Here is a 25094-nt window from a genome sequence, read left to right as displayed (position 1 = left end):
TGCCTCAGCACACACAGGGAAGTTTCTTTGCAGGCAACATATTGAATATGGTTCCAGGTGGTACTTTTAGCCATACCAAAAAAAAAAAAAAAAATCACTGGCAACACAGGATGCATTGGTAGTTACTCTTCTACATACCATGCAACCATTTGGAACTTCACAGAAGATAGCAGGGATAGGACTCAGAGCCTCTTGGACCAGCACAGGCTTGTGCCCGGTGAACTTAAGGAGAATCTCCATCAGCAGTGTACAGCCTGTGACACACATTTGAGCCACTGGAGGGAGCAATGCAGATGAACACCAGTCAGTTCATCACAGTGCTTAGCTACCTCCCAAAGGGTGTTGTGAGGCTTAATTCATGAAGGGCTGTTAAAGCTTGGAAATCTTTGAATGAAAGATGCTGGAGAAGTGCTAAATATTCTTCTTATCCTTGGACAGTTTTATAAGTGGTTAATTTTCCTGCATTACATTTTTATAAAGGGGGAAGATTCCATTAGCAAAGTCTGAGACTCTTCAGCATCTATATACCTGCCCCTGGAAATTTCCACTACATGCATCGGATGAAGTGGGTATTCACCCACGAAAGCTCATGCTCCAAAACGTCTGTTAGTCTATAAGGTGCCACAGGACTCTTTGCTGCTTTTACAGATCCAGACTAACACGGCTAACCCTCTGATACATAGCATCTATGTGGCTGCCACTGACTGAAGATGCCTGACAATTAGTTATAATAAATAATATAATAATTAATTAATAATAAATCCCACCTTGTATCCTGTACCTTACACTTTGCAGAGTTTACTGCGCTGACTGTGACCTGAGAAACATTAGAGAGAGCAGGAGCTGCACATTCGTTGCCTGTGGTACTCTTGTACTGTTACCGATTTTTCCTTTTTTTATTATTACTTTATTATATATTAAATGTTTCCGTGACACAGGAAGAAATGGCAATTCTTGTCTCTGCAAAGCCCGGGGCGCAGAGGTGAACAGTGAATTCTAATGCATAGCAAAGAGTTAGGATCACAGAGTCAGGGCTACATTGTGCTTTTCCTAAGTTCTTCTATAATAAATGAGGAATCTCTACAAAATAAGCCTCTGCTTTTGCAGGCAATACTAGGAGAACTGAGCTATTTCCTGTTCCTGGGGCTGAAAGAGACCATGTTGAGCCAGAGATGGAACTCAGCAACACACAAGGTCTGTCTCCAGCCCATCTATCTGTGGTCTTATTATCATTTCCTCGCCAATTAGCCATCAGGCAGAATCCCCTGGCCTTCTTGAGGACTCCAAATTGGTTAGGCATCTGTATAAGGCCTACAAAGACACACAGAGTGAGCACAACTGATCACAAATTTTAGAACAATTTATTTTGCCAGAATTCATTTTTAATGGAATTTTTTGTTTGTTTTTCATGAAATGGTTACACGTGTTTTCTGTTTCCTGATGACCATATATTTTTTGTTATCACTAGCCATCTGATTAAAAAACCTGAATTTAAAAAAAATCAATTTTTTTTTAAAATGAGTTAGGTTCGAACCCTTCAAAATGAAAATGATTCCTTTTTTTTTTTTTTTTAGGAAACCATCTTTTCATTTTCTGATCCGCTCTAACAGTGAGTCTGACTGTAATCTCCCTGGGACATGGACCGTCTTTGTGTGGTATGTTTGTACAGCACCTAGCGCAATGCAATCCTGGTCAACCACCAGGGCTCCTTGGCATTACCATAATACAGTGGTTCTCAAACTAGGGCTGCCGCTTGTGTAGGGAAAGCCCTTGGCGGGCCAGGCCGATTTGTTTACCTGCTGGGTCCATAGGGTCAGCCGATTGCGGCTCCCACTGGCCACGGTTCGCCGTTCCAGGCCAATGTGGGCTGTGGGAAGCGGAGCGGGACAAGGGACGTGTTTTACTTCCTTTGTGTCCATTCTTGTGAGCCATCCTTTTATCAAAAATCAGAATTCAGATACATGCAGCAAAAACTTGGAGCAATAAAATGAAACAAATATCTCAACTCTGGCCAAAAATCTTCAGAAAAAGATCTTTTTCTGAGATTTTTCTAAGTCACGACAGTAAGGGAAGGAATTGGGGTGAAGGATTCTTCTCCCATACCTTAGGCACTCAAAAGACCAACCATCATGACAATCTGCATGAAGCTACAGATAACTAAATTAGAGAAAGTGATTGCACTGGTGACAATGTGTAAAAATGCCCTAAATCTTCACATTGCACCATATGGACAAGTGACTGCTCACCCCTCCCTCTCTCTCTATATATTTTCCATAAACATAAAGTCAGTTTTCCATGCAGAACTGGGGCAACACATCTGGGAACAAAGCTGAAGCCGGCAAACGGGTAAAGAGGAGCAGTGACCCATTTGCTTATTGCTTGGTAAGTCAAAGCTCTGTTCACGCAGGGCTGCTTTCAAACTCAGCAAACACGCTGAGTGACGTTGATGGTAGCGGGAGAGCTTTGCTCTTGGTTGTTTGGTGGCTGGAAATGTAAAACCCTCCAAGAACGCTGGAGCTGCATGTCTGTCCCTCGCTGGCCCCCTCCTCTTCCACCTCTCCTTCTGCCCTCAGGGAGATTTCCCGGATCTCTTCGTCTAGCTCAGAGAAGTCCCCTTCCTGGTCAGAGCAGCTGTCAGTATTGTAATCGACATCTTCCCCACAAGGAGGTTCATCGTCAATCTCCAGGCTGTTGGCGCTGCTGCTCCTGCCAAGGAATCATGAAAGAGACAGAATGTCAACAAAGTGAGGTGGTATTGGCTAGCGGTTAGAGCATGAGGGTAGGAGTCAGGACTCCTGCGTTCTATTCCTGGCTTTGCCAGTGTGGCATCAGGCAAGCCATATCACTTCTTTGTTCTGTTCTCCCATCTGTAAAATGAAGAGAATGATATTTTCGTACCTCTTGGGACAGACACATTATTGTTATTATTGTTTATACTGCACCGTAGGCATGCCCAGTGCTTTGCAGACAGACAACATAGTGCCTGTCTTGAGGAGCTTACAAGGTTAAGTAAACCTTCTTAAGGCACGGGGGAGAAGAGACGGTATCCGGTTACAAAGAGGTTGTTGGTTTAACCATCATCCCCATCCTGTTTGTTCCATATTTCGTGTGAGACCTAATAATCCATGTGGGTTCAAGTGCTGTGACATCCTTGTATGGTGCTCTGTGTAAAGGTGAGTGTTATGTGGAAGAGGAGGAGTAAGCAGAAAGTAGAGACTCCAGGGACATTGACCACAGCTGTGCCAAGAACAAGGAGGGTTGCAGCACCTGAAGCTCTGTCATTTCAAAAGGGCCAGATCTTTTTTTGCAACCAGTCTTTGTGAGGCAGGGCCAAATTCAGAGGTGAGTCTAAGGGAATCCACAGACAGTCTAAGCTGGTGTCACTTACATCTTCTTCTGGCTCTCTGAAAGTATGCGTCACACCAACTGAGGCTCCCTCAAGATCCCCATAGGCTCACTTAGCAATTTGCATTCAAGAATGGTCACAACTGTTCTATGCGTACACTTGAATTCACAAAGCTCATTTCATATGTTCTGTATTTAAAATATCTGAATGAAATATTTCTGAATGAATTGTAACCACTAGACAGATGGCTGGGGGGAGAGAAAGCCTTTCCCATTGAATTCAATCTGGCCTTAGTTCTGGAAAGGGGGCCGGCTGGCTTGTGGGGGCTAGAAAACAGGATACAGTCCTTCATCTCTAGGTCAGCAGTTTCAAGCCAGCACAGGTCAGGAGACTGGATGAATCAAGGGAACTGGGACACAGTCATTTACTTCTAGGTCATTGGTTTTGATCTGACTCAGGGTAGGAGAGTGGATTGCTTTTGGGGGATTGGGAAAGGAATAACAATCTTCCACACTAGGTCAGTGCTTCTAATCTATCCCAGGTTGGGAGCAATGAATGGCTTGGCAGATGGACAATACACAGCTTTAATGTGTGCTCTGCTCATTTGCATGTCAGTTACCACAATACTTTCCCAGCTCTCAGCCGTCTCATCAGTTCCAGCATCTGAGGTTTTAGAACATGCTGAAGGTGTAGGGGGTTGCTGTTGGGTGTATGGATCTCTTTTCTCACTGCTCTGCACTCCAGAAAAATGTATGATTTTCTTCACTTTGAGCCTCCAGATCTTAATCGTGTATGGGCTGCTTTGCAAACAGAAACAAACACTATCTAGCAGTGCCCACTCCTTCCCCTGCTGATCTTTGACTTCGCTCACTTCAGGGTTGTACTGTATAGGGATTCTCCACATGCTTAATAGGTCTGTGTAGCCTAACAATAACTAATTGAAAAACTATGCACTTCTATAGTTTCTGGCTTCCCTTCAACCTTCCCTGAAATCTGGGTCAGAAGGAGCTCAAAAATGAAAGTGTGCATGTGATGTGGAAAAAAACCCACAACAATTGTTACACACGACTTAAAAATCATCTCAGCTTTCTGTGCAGAGGACGGCCAGAGGACTTTGATTTTTTTTTTGAAGTACACAGGAACGGCACAAATTACCCAGTCTACCATGACAGTATTCAAAAAAGAGTAAAACTCCAGGGAAATCAGACCCTTTCATTTTTAAACTATGCTGCTGCTTCTTTGTGATTGTCAAAATAAAGAAATAAAGAAATTTTTAAAAAGAAAAGAAAAAAAGACTCTGAATATTATTTATCCAGTTTCAATAAGCTTCTTGGATACACTGGAATTCAGTCACTTATGATGTAGTGATGGGACTTAGCTGCCCCCACACTGACTCAACCACCTGTGTTCTAGAGAAGAGACCCAGACTCACCTGCAGTACCTGTATATCCAAGAACAAGTCCTCCCTCACCAATTCTGCGACCTATTTCTCCGTAACCTTATTATGTGTATGCACTTTTTCAGTTGATAAAAGCCCCCATCAATATAGGCTATGGGAACTGTACAACTATCTGTATACACAACGTGCAGAGTAATACTAACAGTGAAGATCACTGCCCCAATGCGAAACCCCAGACCTTGCCATAATCACCCCAAACCGGCAAAAGCCCGAGGAAAGAGACAGCCCTTACAACATGTTCTCATAGTCAACAGACCCAGGCTCTGGTGAACCAAAATAAAAGCAAGATCCACAGTCGATGACCTACCATTGATAATGCCTTGACAACAGCACTAGGTGTTCACATCTGGAGACTTAGCAATGGCAGCAGCAAGACAGGCCTGTTCCAAAGTCCATTTAAATCAATGGAAAGGTTCTCATAGACTGCCGCATGCTTTATCAGTCCCTATATGAGTAGCCAGGCAGTCTATCACATCAAACCAATGCACCCAAGGCCTTAGAGAAGTATGCCAATGATTTAATTTGCTCCCAGGAACAAATGTAAAATGCAGCTTTGGGATAATTGGTATAATATGCTCCTTGCAGCCCAAGCAATCGAGTGGGGCATGCTTCTGAATTCTGCATCAGCTACTGCTTCTGAGTGGTGTTCCATGCTGTTATGGGTAGGTCCTTCCCAGTCACTCAGGTACGTGAAGGTACTGCCAGTTGCACAGATCAGCTGAGAATGAGTGCATAAGGGCACGGCGACTTGTTAGAAAGGAAATGGAGCTTGGACCAAATTCTCAATCAATTACATGAGTACTGATTTGGAGTAATTTTTCTCAGATTAGTGCAGTTGCTTCAGGTTGGTAACCAAATAGCAGTGCCTAAGGATAACAGCAGGTTCTGGGTACTTCAGAATGTACATCTTCCTGCTTTTGTTTCCTGGGAATTTTAGCGTAGGTGAAAGGAGACAAACTGACAGCCCTGGAGACTGAATTTCCCCTTCTCTAGCCACAGAGTAACTACAGCAAAGACAGCAGCAGTGATAGCTTCCCTACACTTCCACCACTGATACGTTCCAACCTAGACTTGGATAGTCCATCTCCAAGGGTCTGAGAAGTGTTCTGTCTCTGTGAGTCATTCAGTCCTTGGCTTCTTTGCTGGCCAATAAACAACTAGCACTACCTCTGGTAATAGCTATGGTGATTTGTGCACATGTTCACAAGGAAATGGACTGTTACCACCAGCTCAATTCACTAACAAATAGCAGTTAGATGGTACCAATATCTTATCACTACCAACACAAGCGATAATCACACCTGTGACATAGGAGCTGAAAAGCTCTTTGTCGCATTGCCAGCTACTGGAACTCCCTGCCGAGGAGGTTGTGAAGGGTAGGACTACAACAGGGTTTAAAAGAGAACTAGATAAATTCATGGAGGTTAAGTCCATTAATGGCTATTAGTCAGGATGGGTAAGGAATGGTGTCCCTAGCCTCTGATTGTCAGAGGGTGGAGATGGATGGCAGGAGAGAGATCACTTGATCATTACCTGTTAGGTTCACTCCTTCTGGGGCACCTGGCATTGGCCACTGTTAGTGGACAGGATACTGGGCTGGATGGACCTTTGGTCTGACCCAGTACAACCATTCTTATGTTCTAATGTCCCCAAACCAGCCAATTCCCCTCACATCTCTCTGCTATGCAGAATTTTCCATCCAAATAATTCACCATCTATGATAGGTGTCTTAGACAATAAACAAAGCAATACAAATGGATCAGTTCAAACAAGCAGAATAGAGGTTCTTCGAAAAGATGGCAACATGTAGCCTGCTGGGGAGCAGGTTACAATCCCACTAACGAAGGGGCCAAAATGATTAGGATGTGCTTGCTCTCCATATCACACAGCCCTGTTCCCTCAGGAGAGAATGCAAATCGTGAGACATGGTAATGAACAACCCTGGTGGCATGTATATTAGTGCACAGAGAACTGTTTTTTTTCTATCCCATATTTTTTAAGGGCTGGAAAAAGCAAGAGATGAGAGACAGATTCACCAAAGAATAATGATATTGTGTTATGGAAGGTAAACAGAAGGGAAAGCCAATGACAGTACATTAGGGAACTCGAAGGCAAATATAGTTTATTAATAGCACTGAATGCTGACATGGTACAGAGGAAGCAAGGGGGTGATACAGCTACAGAGGGCGAGCCACCAGCTATTACAATGAAAACACATGCACGTGTTAGCTGGCCTACTAATTTAAAACCTATAGCCCCGTCAACTCATCTACTGCAGCCTACAGGAGCCTCAACAGCAATTTGCAACTTTATGATGTGATAAATAGAATTTCTTTGTTTTGATTTTTAATTTGCATATTTATTGAGATATGGCTTGATCTTAATTAGCTCTGCTTTTGTGTGCGTGCGTATTTGTTTATTTTCTGTGAAAAGGAAGCTTTGTGTTGCGTGAAAGAATTCTGCACGTTCAGTGATTTAACACGGAGGGGGTGAAGGCCATCGCTTCCCTTCAAGTCAACATTCTCTGGCTTTTCGATTTTACTCTGGATTGTTTCTTTCAGTTGCCTCCCGCCCTTCATTTTCAGCTGCCGCCCTCGTTACATCGCAGCTGGGCACCAAACCTCAGAAGTCAGTTGTCCTGCCAAATCCCACAAAAGAAAATATGACTTCTCGTTCCTGTTGATGAAATACAGCCACACATTGTACAAGGAAGTGACAGCTGATCTATGCTCTGCAAACAATTACTCTTTACCTGCATGTATACATGCAGGCAGAAGGGGAAAAGAGAGCTCCCCAGGGCATTTCTAGGGATGTTGCAGTCACATTTTACTTTTCTGGCAGGTCACCCAGTCATCCATATTTTAACTAACTGGATCAAAAGCAAAACATGTTTTATTGTCTACTGCTGGAGAGAACTGGCTCCTTGCAGATGTCCCTTTTACTCATTTGGTGATTTTCATTTAGGTTTGCTCCCTGACCTTGAGATGGACAGGACTTTCAGAGGAATTACTCTAGTGAGTCAAAAGTAGCCTTTTTTCCTCCCAGTCCGTCACCTATGGCCTGACTAGTGGAGCAAATGAAAGTTTTTCTACTACCTTCAAAGAAGCAGGAGTTGGACCATGATGGCTAACCACCATGACCAAGAATGGAGACTAGGAGGAGGAGTAGGGTCCATTACCGATGATGATTACATTAATAGTTCCCCGTGGGGAAGTGCCAACAAACAAATAAATCTTTGCACGCCTCAAGATGCATGCAATAGCCTCTCCGTGATCATACTGCCTTTGCCCTCATCTTCCCGCATTCCCCCAAGCCTTCCCTCTGTTGTCGTTTGTTCCAGTCCTGACCTATACTGCAAGCTCCTCATGGCAGGGACAAGGCCATTGTCTGCTCTGTAAGGAGCCAGGCACATCCATGACACAATATATGTCATACATACATTTAACCTAAATCTAATATAATTATTCTTCAGACTTGAGTGTGGCCATCCAAGAGCAGACTTTGGCTCTTAACATTTTCATGAAGTTTCTGTTAGGGTGTAAGTGGACACACTTGCATCCAACAATGTCTTTAATTAAAAGACATACACTCCTGAAAGAAATACAATGCCAGAATTAGACCTTGATAGTTACTGAATCAACTCTACCCTTTGGGGCTTGACTAACAGTCTCTTATCTTCAGCCTCAGCAATGGAGTTCATTTTTAAGATCACCCCATTCCTTCCCTTTAATTTCCCTGGTTCCCCACGGATCTGGGTCAGGCTGATCCATCCATATGTCCAAGGAGGACTGTTTAAATCCTCACATCACTGAATGAGAGCGTCAGCTGGACAGCGATACAAGCTGTCTCCAGCATAGAGACCCTTCTGGTTAGCCTGCTTTATTGCCATGGTGTAGATGACAATGATAGAACTCTGCCGGTTCCCATTGGATCTCCATTCCAGTGGGACACTTGTCCAGGACTTTTTACATCTTACAACACCTACTTAAAATGCTAAGCTGAGCCCTGGGCAAGCCAGGTGCCCTGGCTTTCTGCCCACTGCAGCCAATCCTGTGATAAGCACACTGTGGCCTGGGAACATAATTCCGAGCTGCCTCAAGATTCTATTTGCTGTGGCTGAGCAATGCGTGGGCTCTTTCAGAGCACAGATTTTCTGCTGCATAAAGCCAAAGGAAAGGTGCAATTCATCGTTAGGACTTGTACTAATTAGTTTTTCAGGAGTTCCCATGGTAATTGCAGCCTATAATGTTTGTAATTGATTTGGCAAGATTAAAAATGGATGCTTGGTGCACCGGTTAGATCAGTGTGGAGCATGTGAGGCTTCATCGTTTGGAGGGGAGGGGAGACTGTTCAGACTGGGGACACTATCAATACAGGGACAGCATGCAGACTCCTGGCCAGCACTGTCCCCTAATGTTAATTAAGGCTCGGGAAGCATTTTATTATTACCTGTAAACACTTGTGATAGTCTTCTAAAAATGGGCCGTTTCCATCCTTCTTATGAGTGGGTACTTAGCCGGTCGCTGTCATTGGCGCAGCAGGAAAGTAGTGTCTGCAAATCTCATTACATCCCTGTTGGGATGTTAAATAGCCTTGAAAGTCAAAATGGTGATGAGAATGAAGATGAATCGAGATGAAAATTCAAACCGGGAATGAGAGAGACAGGCCAGACCAAAATCAGTTGACAAAGAAGATAACAGGTCTACTGGTGAGTGGGGCAGGAAATATTGAAGGGTGAGAAAAAAGACTTGGGGGGGGGTGACTATTTTTAAATTGTATATAATATTAAATAAAGTCCTCCCCCCTGCGCAAAGGCATATATACATTCAGGCTGCCATTCCAACTCAGAGGTTCCGGTGACTTGAGCAATACTCTTGTGTATTACAATGCCATTAGAAGCCCCTTGCAGTGGGATTACTGCTATATTCTGGACAGGAAGGGAAATAGACCAGGATATTGGGAGTGGTTTAAGAATAATGAATTTATTATTTTGCTAATGTATTTATGACACTACTTGACGACCCAGGAAGGTCACAGTGGGATTGCAACACCCACCTAAATCTCTGAGTACAGATCATTCAGATTTGGAAGCAATGGAGGGGAGAGGGAAGTGAGTTGTTAAGGGAATAATGGATAGTCCCTTCCAAGGTTCAGAGGACAGGTGCCTGACAATTCTGGTGTTTCTCCAAGCCACTGGGTCTGCAAATATAGAAATGAAGTCTCCCAATGATAGCTTTTTCCATGAGTTTTTCCAGGACTTTCTGTTTCTGATCAGCTGGATATTGCACCAGAGAAGCCTTAATTATGACCTTTCAGTGCTTCCAGTTCCTGCCCTGGCTAGACCCAGGAAGTTCAGGCGCAGCAGCAAAAATGTGAAAGAAAAAAAAAGTTAAGTGCATTTTTATGAATATAAAGAAATAGTTCAGAGTCAGAAGTCTGGAGATTTGTTGATGTCGTTTGGCAGGGAGAGGGTTGAAGGTGTGTGTAGTTTTCCCACCCTTTCCTATCCTATTAACCTATCCTAGTTGTAACCCAATATGTTGCCATATCCATGGTCTTAAAGCTTTGAACAGGGAGATGGGTGGGAGGTGCCCAGTGTGCAGATCTCTTTACAAAGGGGAATGGCCCATTAGTGCTTTGAAGGGGAGATTCTCCTCCCTATACACATTTCCAGGAGAAATGATAAACACTAAAAGAATGAATTGCAGCAGCAAGGCGACTCCCAGCACGGCGATGGTTAACTGATATGTGTGCGCAGGAGGGAAGCTCTCTGATCTCTAAATCACCAGGTTGCCACCAAGGTTACAGCAACTCTTCTCTGAAGGGCAGGTTTGGGGAGGAGGGAGAGAAGAATTATTCATTCACATGAAGGCCACTGGCTTGATGTTAACCAACCTTCCTGCATGCCAAAGCTCTCCACCCTGTTCTAGGCTGATAGGACAGGCCAATAAATCCACATGTATCATTCTCCACCTCTGAGCCAATCCTTAAACTGGGCGGACAGAAAAGCCAAAGGCTCTGGGCTCAATTTTACACGTGACTGTTAATTTCTTTCTCATGGAAAACAAATCTATATGTCAGTGTTGTGCTAACACTGAATCTTTAACATCGCTCTCTTAGCTCTAGGCCAGCAAGCATTAATAAAGCAAACCGACTTGAACAGATGCAAGTCAGCCGCTGAACAAAGAGCCAAGAGGCTTGGTGCTGATCCCCACAGCTAACTCATTTTCTTTCTTTTTTTCTTCTCCGTACTCCCTTTTTTTTTTTTTACTCCGATTACATTTCAGCACAAACACCTGAAAGACTACACCAGAGTATCTATGGGAATCATGTGTTTCTCATCGTAGTGATGTGAACGTATGCTTTGCTCTGACATCACTCTTTGATATCCTCTTCCCGCTTCAGGACAGCTAGGTTGGGCGAGTTAGCTTTGAAACACAGAGGACCTGATGGCAAACTTTTGTCAGTCTGGCAATGTGCACTCGAGTGATAGCAACAGCACCACCATCAGTATGGCAGCTGCAAGCCGAACTGGGCTTCTGCTTCCAGCATGGATCTCAGTTGCCAGGATGCAATGGAGTTTGTCTCTTTCAGACGACATTGTGCTAAATCTAGATATTTAAGTTAATGGAGCTATGCCAGTTTACCCCAGCTGAGGAGCTGGCCCAGTGTGCAGAATGAGAGGCCTAAACCATTTGAATACCCAAACTCTGCTGGGGAGGTACCAACAAAAGCTTAATTTACCCATTCTGCTGTCACTGGGCCAGATTTTGAATAGTCCCTTTACTCCATGATTAGCCCTAGTGAAGTCCATATCATCAGACTCTGGCTCATCATGAACTTGTAACATTCAGTAAAAATCATCACTAAAGAAAGCATCTGGGGGATGGAGGGCAGACAAGGGGGATGTGACAGCCTGGCTTCAGCCAATCAGAAATGTACAGTGCTGCGATTTCACCGTCAGAGGTAGTGCTTTCTGAGGCTGTGCTTCCGGAGTCAATGCCATTTCCAATTTGTATGGACTGAACAGCTTGCAAAAACATGAGCCGTCAACTACCCATCTGAGTTGAACGTATTTATTAAAAAATATTGGAAACCATTAAGGCATTGAATAATGCTAGGGCTTTGGAAAATATGCTTTGGAGCTCGTATCAGCCACTTTGTTACAATGTCTAGTTCCAGAACAGATTCTGTTAAAAAATGATGATTATGTTCTTGATATCACCTAGTAATCATCCCGACTGGTACAGTAAGATAATTAGATTTCTCATAATTGCTGATGGGTGCTTTTAGAAATTGAATCACTGGCAGAGTGTGTGAGGGGGAAATAAAGGAAGGTTAAGGATTTTGGCTTTGATGCTACACTTCCCTGCTTTCTAGAATAAAGAATGAAAGTCATTCAGGTTGTTCTAGGCTAGAGAGCCTCAGCTGGTGCAAATCCATGTGGCTTCATTGTCATTGCCCTCCCTGAGGATTTGGCACCATAGATTTAATTTCAAAATTCCACACACTGAACCCATAGATCTCTGAGTGGCTTAAAGGCTTTTGGGGTTTTGAAAGCTATGAGATTTAGGGTGGCCAAGACATTTAGGTTATGTCTACACTGCGGATGTTTGTCTCCAAAAGTTAGGCCACTTTAATTAAAGAGTTTTAATTAAACCTCTGCTGCATGTCCACATTCTGCTCCTTGTGTCGACAGAGTGCATCCACACTAGCAGCTCTTGCATTGACACAGAGAGCAGTGCACTGTGAGTAGCTATCCCACTGGCTGCAGGACGCTTTGGAAAGGGTTTGTAATGCCTCCTGGGGCAGGTACAGTGTCAAGCAATGCAAGTTTCTCAATCTCATCCTATTAGATTGGCAGGTCCTTTTCAACTGCCGTGTGTGGGGGAAGGGGGGAGAGTGTGTAACAGGGAGTGTGCGTGTGTGTGGTGGGGAGACAGAGACAGTGTGTGTATTGGGGGAGAGTGAGTGTGTCGGCATGCTGTCTCTAAGCTCAGACAGCCACCAAAAGCAACCAGTCCTGAGGCCGGGGGAGGGGGGACACCCCCAACATCGGCCCCCACCTCCCTCCTTGACAGCACAAAGGTCTCGCTCACACACACACAGGCTCCTGCCTGCCTGCCTCTGTGTTCATAGTGTGGGAGAGAGCGAGAGCACTCTGTTCCCAGGGCAGAGCAGCATGCTGAGCTGTCAGAACTTCAGGGAGCCTTGAAAGGGGAGGGGTGCATGCCTGCAGGGCAGCCAAGTTCAAAACAATGAGCAGAGCAGTCGCGGCGGGCATTGTGGGATACTGGGGGAGGCCAATTCTGGCAATATAACGAATACAAGTGTCTACACTGATGCTTTGTCGTTTTAACTTTGCCACAAAAAGCGTAACGCTTCTCATTGAAGTGGTTTTGTTTAATGGCCAAAAGTGGCATTGCAGTGTGTACACCTCCACTGTTTTGCCACCAAAAGCTGCCTGTAGCAGGGTGGACCCTTGCTCCTGTCCTGAAGGGGTTAAAAACAGCCCTGGGAAGGGGCTGTGGCTGGAGAAAGCAGCCTTTAGGCTGGGCTGATTGGGGAAAGTAGGCTCAGTTGTGGCCATGCCCCAATCAGGCCCAGCTGGCCCCTATAAGAAGGCTGTGAGACAGAAGCCCTAGACAGTCTCTCTCTGCCTTCAGAGGGAGCTGGGCCTGGCTGCAGGGAACTAGACTGGGTACCTGAGTGGAGCAGGGCTGGGGAAAGGCAGAGGAGCTGGGGAGCTCCAGCCTGGAAAGCCCCAGGCTGCCGCCTAGCAGAGGGCTAACAGGTACTGGGGGTTGCAGAGGCAGGGGCGGCTCTAGACATTTCGCCGCCCCAAGCAGGGTGGCATGCCGCGGGAGGCGCTCTGCCGGTCGCTGGTCCCGCGGCTCCGGTGGACCTCCCGCAGGCGTGCCTGCAGAGGGTGCGCTGGTCCCGCGGCGCCACCAGACCCTCCACAGGGACGCCTGCGGAAGGTCCACCGGAGCCGCTTGCCGCCCTCCCGGCGACTGGCAGAGCGCCCCCTGCAGCTTGCCGCCCCAAGCACGCACTTGGCGTGCTGAGGTCTGGAGCCGCCCCTGTGCAGAGGGCAGGCCAGGGGTAGGCCAAAGCAGCGGGTCCAAACCCTCCTTGCCAGTGATGAATAGGCTGATACTGCAGCCTGCCCCAGGACGTGGGGCTAGACAATGACTGGCAGTGGCCATACACTGAGGCAAGGTGGGGATAGAGGGTGGGGGTTCCCTGAGAAGGGAGACCCTGAGAGAAAGGGGTTACTGCTAGGGGCCAGCACCCCATGTAAAAGGGCACCGGGGTCCAGGGAGGGACTCGGGACCAGAGAACAGGCGGATCACTGGCCTGCAGAGGGCGATCCAGAGCTGGAATGGAGTTAATTCCCCGGAGTCACCAGCAGGAGGCATCGCAGGGGTGAGTCGGCCTGTTTACACTGCCCTTTGCCAACAAAAGTGTGCAGTGTAGACAAGGCCTGATGGACTGAGTTTTAGAAACTGCATCTCTATTTTGTGCCCCAAGTTTTGCAGGAGCGAATAACTTCACATGCAAATATGTGCGGGTGAAACTGATTCCATGCAGATGTCTCACTACCTGATTGCACTAGCAACTAAGGCAAATGACTAAATTACATCTATTGTACCTACAAATATTTGCACTACAAATACTTGAATTGCAGGTGCAGAACAAATGGGAGGCTGCTTTGAGGCCCCTTTCAAAATCAGCTCCTTAAAGTGAGAAAAGCAGCTCTATGGATACTGATTTCTCTTTGTGAGAGAGTCTTTTCTGTGATAACCATATTTCCTCTTAAAAGGGCCTTATGTTGCCTCGGAGTTCTCAGGATGAATCCACAACAAAGCTGCCAGAAATGTTGTCCCAGAAAAAATTCTATTTTATTCTGTTCCATATAGGTTCTTATACTGTGCTCATAATTGTAGTGTCTGATCACCACCCAACAACGTATGAAACAACATGACTAATATCTAACATGTTTTGTTCTCTCATCCTCTCCCATGGATAAGAAGTATGTACAATGGAGTGATGTGTGTGTGTGTGTGTGTGTATATATAATGAATGTGTATATATAATGAACACAGGATCAGAGGAACATGCCTTGCACTGGGAGCAGAGGTGGTCAGATTTGTGATGGAAACATATGAGGTCTCTGCAATCAGAGACAACTTTAGAATTAAGGATGCAAATATTTAATTTTCAAGGATGCAAATATTTTTAATTAAAAAATGGGATCAGGCTGAAACTTCTGCCCAAGACTTGACCCTAAATATTCTCTCAAGATGTCAACCAAATCTAAGCCAAACAAAACCTGAACCTTCACTCAATCTCAATGTATCCCAAAAGTGATTCAACCTGATTTTTTTTTGCCCAAAATTTGAACCAAACCAAAAAAGTTGCTTAACCTTTTTTTTGTGTACAATTTTTTTGCATGCCTCTACACTTAAGCTTCTCCATACTGTTTGATGTTTGCCTGTCATTGATCACAATGGGTGAAAATCACCCCTGTGTAGAAGGTTAGCACATGGGTAGAGTTCAACCTACATCCTACTTTAGTTTTCCAATTAAGCTTAAGTGGAATTTACATAGTGCATAGCTCCTCTGTACAGAGGTGAATGTCTCCCATTAGGAAGAGGATAGAGAAAAGCAAACTATGTTGCTGCATCTGTGGAGATGGCACTACATCATAAAGAAATCAATGGCAAATGGTAAAGCATCCACTGGAGGTGGCATTGCTATTTATTAATAATCTGTACATTATAACTCCTAATTCTTGCATTTGCTGCTACTGTGAATAAAAAAATGACATTTCTCCTTTCTGGCTTTAGAGATTGTTTTTTTCATATTTTCTGTATTTACTGTGAAGTACATTATGGCTTTTTTTGAGTAGATATAATTTCTTATCATTGTTTAAAAAATATTTTCCTTGGATTATATACAGAATTGAAATTCTGCATTCCTGGGAATAAGTTTCCAGCATGTGGGAGAGAATTTTAGTGTCCATCAGTTCCTAACAGAGACAATTATTGAAAAAAAAAAAGGGGTAATTTCAATGTATATTTTACAAACACTATTCTTGAATTTTCACTTTATTGGGGTTTTATCAGTCATAACTTAAAATCCCAATTACATTATGCCATTAACTCTTGCTATAAAAATGGCTTACTAAACACTTACTAAAAATGCTAACAGAATGTTAGCACAATCACAAATGAAAGGAAATTCTGAGTTAATGCAGCGGCAACACAAACTGACAGAGAACTTGAAAAGTATTCATCTAATCAAAATGGCCTATGTACTTGGATAGATGGAACTAATTAGAGCACAGCTTGTGTAGCAGTGAAACAATCATTCCATGGAGAACCACCCTGGGCGAATAATGTCACCCTCTGATTTAGAGACATGGGTGCTGAAAGGTCTGTTCTTGCTAAGGAAGTATTGAGGTGGAAAGGGGTGTCTATGCATCAAGAAAAAAGGGTTAGTCTTGTACTAAATTGGCATTCAAGAAAAGGTGGTTCAGTTCCTGGCTGTACCCCAGTCAGCTGAGGTTATCTGTTTGGGCCTCAGTTATCCATTACCATGGGAATGATACTTATTTTCTTCTACCCTTAGACTGGCTTGTCTTTTTACATTGTAAATTCTTTGGGGCAGCGACAGGCTCTTCCTAGGTGTGTATACAGCGCATGGCACAATGAGACCTCAATCTAGGAAGGGGCGTCTAGGTGCTACCATAAGGATAAGAATAATGTATATATAGTCACAAATGGGATTGAAGACAAGAATGGAGTGAGGCATAGGCCCTAAAGGCCCATGTCTAGGGCTCCAGCTCCAAGAGTCGTGTGATTACACTTTCCTTTTTATTAAAAAAAAAAATTATAGCTCTCATAATTGCACGGAAAACCTTGAAAATGTGACTGAGCACAACCAATGCAGTGTCATCTGCCGAGTTTTCAGACAGTCTGACACAACAGCTTTGAGGGGGTGATCTTCCTCATGCATCTTGGAGAGGTGGTAACCCCAAGACCCACTGTTCTGGAGAACCTTGCCAAGACCACCCCAACAGAGGTGAGTGTGTGTGGCCCCTGCATGCTGCCACCTCTGCCTCTCTGGGGAAAAACAATTTTTGATGTCAATCTTGCTGCTCCTTATGAGAGGGTGCCCATTCCTGGTGGGTTAAGAAGGCCCCCAGGCCTCCTTATGCCGTGGGGGAGGAAAGGGGAGCTGCCACTACCACTCCACATAGATTGCAGGGCTGTGATATGGGAGTCGAGCTGGGGGCAGGAAGGCTGTGCCATAGTGTGCCTAAAACCCTGGATTGCCTCAATCTGGCCTGACTGAGAACAAAATCTCCCACCAGCAAAGGAAGATTTTAGTACAGAAACTAGGAAATGTCCAGCTCCATTAGGGAAACTGGTGAATTTTCACGAGTTCAACAGAGACAGGGATGTAGGATCGGAGCCTGAGAAGTGATGGGCACCCAGGAGTTCAACTGGTATAAACAGTAGGGAGAGGGGCTCAGCCTCCCTCAGGCTGTATTTCAAAGGGAAATCCTGTAATCCTCAACAGTGATGAAAACATCCGGCTGCAGTAAAGTGCAGGGGAGAATATTCAGCCATGGAAAACCCCTTCAGTTTTGACGAACAATTTGAGATGGCCCAAGAGTGTAACGTGTTGCTCTGTAAATGTCCCATGGTATCAAAGCTAGAAATCCATTTAGGTGTTAGAAAGAGTTAGGAGTTGTGCATTCCAGTGCCACTGGAACCCAAATATCTCCTTGTTTGGAGAAACCTGAATTTCTTGGCATTTGCTTTTATGTTTATGTTTTCCTAGGTCTTCATTTCTTTCCTTTGCTTCAGGGAGCCTTTTATGGCACCCAAATAAAGTGACATCTGCTCTTCTCGTGGTGGTTTCCGTCATCGGGGAGCTGAAACACTAGGAGGGGAGCAGATCGTGAATTATTCTGGACCACAAATTGTTCCCCTAGGCATTGGCAAGCCCCAGGAAAATCATAAATACAAACACAAATAGTTGGAATGCAAATATAAATGCTAGAACTTATGCACACGCTTACAGAAGAGATATCTTTTGGGTAGATTATACCCATTCCTCGCAATCAGTACAAAGAAGAGCTGTGGCACTCCAGGCACTGAGATGGAGCCCCGGGTCTGTTTCTTTTCAGTATAAAATCATTGGTATGTGGTTTTTCTCTTGGGATTCTTTTTGTTGTGTCAGTTCTGTCTTGGTGCCACATGCGCTAGCATCACCTGCAGCTGTAGCATGAAGCCTCTGGAAAGCTATGGCTGTTGCTGAGGGAGAAGGCCAGTTCTGGGTTTGTTCTGGTAGCGGTGGGGAACAGCAATACAGATTTGGAGCAGCAGAATCAGAGTGCATTTGGTTTGCCAAGCCTGTGCCGGACTTTCCCCTTTTCTGCACGGCCAACCTGCAGATAAACTATGTCAGATTTAGTGATACATGATACAGGCAGTTCAGTATCACGGAGAAAAGCATCTCTGAGGCAAGATGGATAATCAGCTTAGCTCCAAAAGCAGCCTGTCAAGAAACACTGCCAAGGTGATTTCTAAAATCTATATTTCAGATGTTACCTTAAGCCTTAAACTTTGTTTGAAAACTTCATACATCTCTCCAGCAGCAGGCTAGCAAAATCCACTAAGATCAGATCAGACTAGATATCAGTCTAGATGAAAAAAAGTAACACACTTAATATATATGAAGTGTTGTACACACAGAAGGGACAGGAAGGATGATGTTTTATCCTGCAAGGAATCAAAGATGTTATTACTGGGCAGTGTTATCAGGACTCTTATAGCCCATTACCTCTCACCAGCAAATGCCTTCTGGATCCCCCAAAGGACTTGCATATATAATAAAATAATAATAATCTATTTACTGTACAGAGAGCCCTTGCAGCCTGAAGGATTCCAAAGCGTTTTACAACCTGTGGGACAGATCCTGAGCTGGTATCAAATTGGCAATGCTCTACTGAAGTTAATAGAGCCACATTGATTTACACCAGTTGAGGATCCACCCACCAATGAATCTGCAGCCACCTCTACGGTAAGATGCAGCAGCTTTTTAAAAGTCATTGCAACAGGTCATGCCATTTTAGGACAGGAAGGGAAGATTTCCATATCCAAATGAAACTGCGCAGGCAAACTTAAGGAAGGCAGAATGTAATTACCTGAGTTGGAATTTGGCAAGGACACGTGCTAACACCCTTACTCTGAACTCTGAGGATATCCCTTGATCGGACAATGAGTGAGGAGTGTTGCTGCATCATCATCATCATCAGCAGCAGCACCATATCTATAGTGTCTTTCATGCCAGGATCTCTAGGCAGTTTATAGATATTGGGTTTGATTCACTGCCTGGATTCCACTCATGGAAACTGCCTGGAGAGGGGTAACAGTGATGCAAAGCATCTTGCTTTGCTGGTAATCTGGAACTGGAGCTGCTTTACTGGTCAGTACAGAGAAAGATCACAGATGGCTGGGGAGCTGGCCAGGGCACATGACAGAAACTGGTTCAATGCATCGCTCAGGCAGCCCTTCTATGGAGCCTCACTCATGCCCTTAGGAATGGCTCTCAAAGAAGAGGACAGCAGTGGTACTGCTGCCTACCCTCCCATGGTGTGTGTACACGTGCCTGAACTTCCCATGTAACTGTCTTCCTCCCACTAGTCCAGAGAATCAAGACCATTAATTAAGTATCCCAACACCGCTGCAACATACAGGAGTATTATCCCCATTTCACACATGGAAGGTGAATCCACTAAGGCATAGAGAAGCCAAAATACTTTTCTAAGGGCACATGACATGGCAGAACTGGAGCCAGGAGCACAGAACCCAAACCTACTGATTCCAGCCATCTGCTCGAAACACTAGGGAGCACTGCCTCCTTCCATTCCCTGAGATCCTCAGAGAGACAACCAAGGAAGAGGAAAAAATACTTCTTGAGTAAAATTAAAGTTTTCCAAGCGGCCTCTTCCCTCACAATTTCCAAGCTCCGCATTCCTCAGAAGTCTGGGTTGCCCTTCTCCCATGCTGTTCCCCATAGTCAGCAAACAGATAACGTTTCACTTCATACAACTGAGGCTCTTCTGTGATGGGGCCTGCTCTTTAAACTCAAACCTATCCATTTCCTCTGCTGGAGACTATGACTTTTGATATCTTCACTGTACTGGAAATGGTCCACTGATAACAAGCCCTTATTATTACAAGTTGCAACCGTGTAGATAAAAAGTTGCTGCTTAAACCCTCCCCCGCCACCAAGCCCATCTCACCTAACCTGACAGGATTTTATCACTTTCCCTGCATGTGGTGCCCAATCATCCTTGGGAGACTTCATGCCTCCTGAAAGGGACACAATTGGCACCTACCATGCAAAGCACTTGATTCTCTCACCACCACATTAAGCATCGTTACTGGAAAGAGACTGAAGAGTTCAATGCTAATTTCACATTTAATTTGGTGTTTAAAGCCATATATATATAAAATCTCTCTTTCTCCCCACAAACAGGTACTGGGCCCTAAAGGCAACATTGGTAGTGAGCAAAGAGAATAGTGTGTACAGTTGTTTCTATGAGACTTTACAGGGACACAGGTGGAATGATTTATAAAACATACAGTTAATATACTGCCTGTTACAGGAAGAGGGGAAATTGAACTGCTCGTGGTTAGAGACTGCTTTGAAGAAGTAATTATGCCGAGGGTGGTTGCTGTAGGAGATGCACTGAGGTTAATTCACTTCTCCTTTCATCTCTGGAGACCTGAGTTCCAAGCCTGTTCGGGTCACAAATGGAATGAATTGAGTAGCCCATCTCTGCATCTGCCAAAGGACTTCGGTGCATGTTACAGACTCTATGTGGTTCAGAATGATTGGCAGGCTCTGCTCAGGAAGGGGTGCAGGACTGTCACAGAGCAAACCCATCAGGGGCCTTAGAAGGAATGCCCCCCGCCCAAGCAATAAGTGCACACACTACACAGAGCACAATGTCCCTGCGACCAGCTCCCCTGAAATGAGGGTGTGTAGCCAGTGAGGGGAGGAGTTCTGAGGTGCACAGGTGACAGCAATGCTGCCAAAGCAGCTGGTGGAAATGTTACTGCGGAAAAAAGGTAACCAGTGCATGAAGCCTACGACAGTCAGCAGGGATACCGCAGAGCTGAACAATAACCATGGAGAGGAGCCCATGACAGTGAATGCCACAGTCCAGCAAACAGGAACAAGCTGGCAACATGGTAAAGCTGAAGAAATGCCAGAAAAGTGATAAGTACAAGCATGGTGTCAGTGAACAGAAGATGCCCTGGCCTCCAGCAGCACTATGAGATAGGTCGGAACATCAGCCCAGGCACTCAGGTGGAACATACTCAGAACAGTCCCAAGTCAATTTGGGCAGTATGCACAAAGCATATATGTGCACATTCCAGAAACAGTGGGACAAAGCACTCATGGAACTGTGAACACAACGTGGCCTGGTGTGTTTTAAAGAAGAACTAAAAGGCTTTGTGCACCCAAGACCTGAGTTCAATATTCAGCATTTCTGCTGCTGCCGTTGATAGTCACTAATGAACAAAATTGAAAACTAATGAACCCTTCCACTGCCAGGTGCTAGTGAAGTCATAGCAGGAGCCGGGGGTAGAGGACTTCTAAATAATTCAGAACCAGGCAGATAGCATTGGATGAAGTGACTTGGGAATGTTTCACTGGCATTCACCTCCTCACCCTATTTTAAGTTCAGACTTTGCCTGTTTTCTGTTTCTAACTTAGGGATCTTAAAATCCAATTTTCAGTTAACTTTTCCAGTTTTGCTTCAATTCCCAATGAACCTGGAGATAATTTACTTTGTAATAGAGTGGCTCTGATGTCCCTTACGTACTGTTAAAGTTGTGCATGCAGGCTCCTTATGACAATTTTTCTGCCAGCCTTCATGTATGTAGCTCCCTGCTATGCCACCAATGACGCATCCATCAGGACTAAAGCACTTTGAACCAGCGATAACTTGATGATTTTGCTGCAGTTACTAACATCTCTTAAATGTTTAACTGCATGATCTGATTAAGCCTATTGGCTGCTTCATTACTTTTATTTTGGATGAGGCACTGTGCAGTTTCTTAGAAGTGTGCGTCAAATATTCATAACTGGCAGGCTATCTGAAATATCTATCACTAGTATTTATTCATAGGGTTTATTTATCAACAGTATCTATCTCTATTTACCAAGCCACAGTATTATCTGTTGTCTTATCCATCTTTCCACAGTCTATCTAACAGTATCTTTCTCTCTGCAACATCTATCCACTGTATTTGTCTGTTCAAAGTACCTTTCTATGTATACTCACAGTATCTATCTCTTTAATTCTGTCTATATAGCCACACTTTGTAATGGACTACAGCCCTCTACAGCACTTTACTATATCTCTCCATAGCATCTGACTATCCCTGCAGTCTCTCGGTCACACAGCACAATTGCTTAGCCAGGGATTTTGGATCCGAACCTTTCCATTGCGTTTTAGCCATGTCTTGTTCCACAGTCACCAATTAATTTGTCTGTCTTGCTGGGAAGGGTAGCTATGAGAAAGGAACTGTGTGAGGGCACAAGTACTCAGGGTTAAAGTCTATTTCTAAAGCTTGAATGTCTCCTGCTGCACGTCCTGTTGAAAGGGACTGTGAGTGTACATACACTAATTGATGGAGTTAACTGCACCGAGGGGAAAAGCTGATATAGGATGGTGAATTCTTGTTTTCAAGCAGAGAAAAGAGAAGATGCAGTAGTAACTACAGTCTCTCTCTCTTATCCCTCCTTGTCTCTCTTTCCTTTTTCCTCACTCCTCCTTTCCTCTCTTTCCCTATTTCCATCCCATTCCCTCCTTTTCCTGTCTAGCTCTTCCTCCCTCCATCTGTGTCTGTCCCTCTCCTTCTTCCACACACTGAATTCTCAAGATGACAAGTTAAGGTGCATCCTTATTAAAAATTCACTGCCAAATAAATATTAGAAGGAGGGGGAGAGGGGAATCCATTTAGCAACCCATGATTTACTGTGATCAGACACCGCCTGAGAACACCACCACCATATGGGGTTAAACAGGTGACCCACTTCACACCCTTATGAAGGGCTCAATGACTTTCAGCCCTTAAAGAGCCTCTGATTGGGTGAAAAAGTCCCCCGCTGGCGCTAGACATAATAGTCTGATTGACATGGGCATCGACTTTCAGGGTTAGGGAGGAAGGGCAAGGAAAACTACCATTAATTTTGTTTTCCTCTCTACCTCTTCTCATCCAGATGAGTCATGACGAGAACTGCACAAGAGAGGCACAGGTCACCTGGAACTGATCAGAGAGCCTGTTAAAAATGTCACAAGTGTCTGGAGGAAAGAAAAAAACTACAACAAAGAAGAGCGGGGGGAAAATTCTCCCCTCCCCCACATCTCCCCGAGTTTGGATCGTTAAGCACAGACCCCTGCAGCAGAGCTTCGTAACAGTCCGTAATTTGCAGTCATGAAGTGCCAGCCTGGCTAGATGGCAGCGTAAAACATTTATAAATCAATCCTTAATGAACAGCCTCAGAGGTTTATGACCACATTTAACTGTTTAGAGCTGCTGGAGCTCATGGACGAAAGTATGAGATGGAGACGGTGAGAGAATTCAGGCTAAATAGTGTTGTTACAGAAGGGCTAAATGCTGCTTTACCTGAGGGAGAACTCAAGATTGTTCCCTATAGTGTATTCTCCACTCTTGTGTTCAGTCCAGCTTAAGCAATGGGGTTTCCACCACCTCACCTGAGAGTAGGGTGACCAGATGTCCCGATTTTATAGAGACAGTCCCGATATTTGGGGCTTTGTCTTATATAGGCACCTGTTACCCCCCATCCCTTGTCCTGATTTTCACACTTGCTGTCTGGGCACCCTACCGGACAGATGATTCCATAACATCTCAGAGATAGGAGATTGCTCGTGATATTCAACCGAAATCTTCCTGTGCTCCATCCCACTCCACCTTTCCTAGATGTATACCCCTCAACTGCCCCTTTAACAATCCCCATCCTTCTTTGGTGCTTGCATCCTTCACATACTTTGAGACAGTTATCATGTCACCCCACTCACCGGGCTATCGCTTAGCCCAGTGGTTCTCAAACTGGGGCCGCCGCTTGTTCAGGGAAAGTCCCTGGCAGGCCAGGCCAGTTTGTTTACCCTCTGCATCCGCAGGTTTGGCCAATTGCAGCTCCCACTGGCCGCAGTTCACCACTCCAGGCCAATGGGGGCTGCGGGAAGCGGTGTGGGCCGAGGGATGTGCTGGCTGCCCTTCCTGCAGCCCCCATTGGCCTGGAGCGGTGAACCACAGCCAGTGGGAGCCGCGATCGGCCAAACCTGCAGACGTGGCAGGTAAACAAACCAGCCCGGCCCGCCAGGGGCTTTCCCTGCACAAGCGGCAGCCCTTGTTTGAGAACCACTGGCTTAGCCAGCCTGCTCATATTTACTTTTTTAAATCTTTTCTCATAGTTCAATCCTCTTGCATCCTCAATCACTCTACTCTGAATTTCCACCCATTTGATGACACCATTCATGACCACAGCCGAATGCAAATTAGCCCCAGGTGTGACCTGACCATTGTCATACAGAAAAAGAGCTCAGTTCTCACTGCTCGAACATAAGATGCCTTGGCATGTGCAACTCCAGTTCAGTCTTATGTTTGTGCAGTATCTAGCACAATGGGACCCCAACCCTGCTCAGACTACTCTGTAGGCTTGGTGAAGTGGTCCAGGCGACATAGCATTTAGTCTAGGAGCCAAGAACTCTTCCTGTGTTCTAATCCCAGCACTGCTATGTGACTGTGGGCAAATCTCTGTTTCTCCTCCCCTCCTTTGTTTGTCTTCTCTATTTAGACTGGAAACTCTGCTACACCTCTCTGTGGCCCATTTTTCTCATCTCTAAAATGGGAACAATTGTACTTGCTCACCTGTTTTACGAGGGTGGTTTTGAGGATGGATTACTTAGGGCCAGATTGTGACCGGTCCTTAAAGAGGAGTGGAGGACGCTCACTCCTGCACACCTCATACAGGAGCAACTCACAGCTGCAGTTTCTATGCTCAGGAGTGTGCAGAGACTGGATTCTCTATGCATCCTCAGGCCTTCGCATTGCCTCAGACTTGGTGAGCAGAGGATGCATGGTCTGCCTCAGCACCTGAGCAGGAATGCACTCTAATAACAGGAATGCTGCAGCTTGTAATGGTGGCTATTGTCTCCCAAGGAAG

General features: G+C 45.0%; 1 protein-coding gene across 1 annotated transcript in view; it reads right to left on the bottom strand.

Annotated features, from left to right (window-relative positions):
* Nucleotides 1-1810: 1810 nt before the first annotated feature.
* The window catches only part of AGBL1 (AGBL carboxypeptidase 1), a 371053-nt gene continuing 347769 nt past the window's right edge, over nt 1811-25094 (bottom strand). Inside the window, exon 23 of the mRNA XM_039493279.1 lies at nt 1811-2706. Coding sequence (XP_039349213.1) covers nt 2400-2706 — 307 coding nt within the window. The 3' untranslated portion in view covers nt 1811-2399. The remainder of the gene's footprint in view (nt 2707-25094) is intronic.

Source organism: Mauremys reevesii, linkage group 10, assembly GCF_016161935.1.
Source record: "Mauremys reevesii isolate NIE-2019 linkage group 10, ASM1616193v1, whole genome shotgun sequence".
NCBI classification, from domain to species: Eukaryota; Metazoa; Chordata; order Testudines; family Geoemydidae; genus Mauremys; species Mauremys reevesii.
This window is presented reverse-complemented; position numbering and strand designations above follow the sequence as displayed.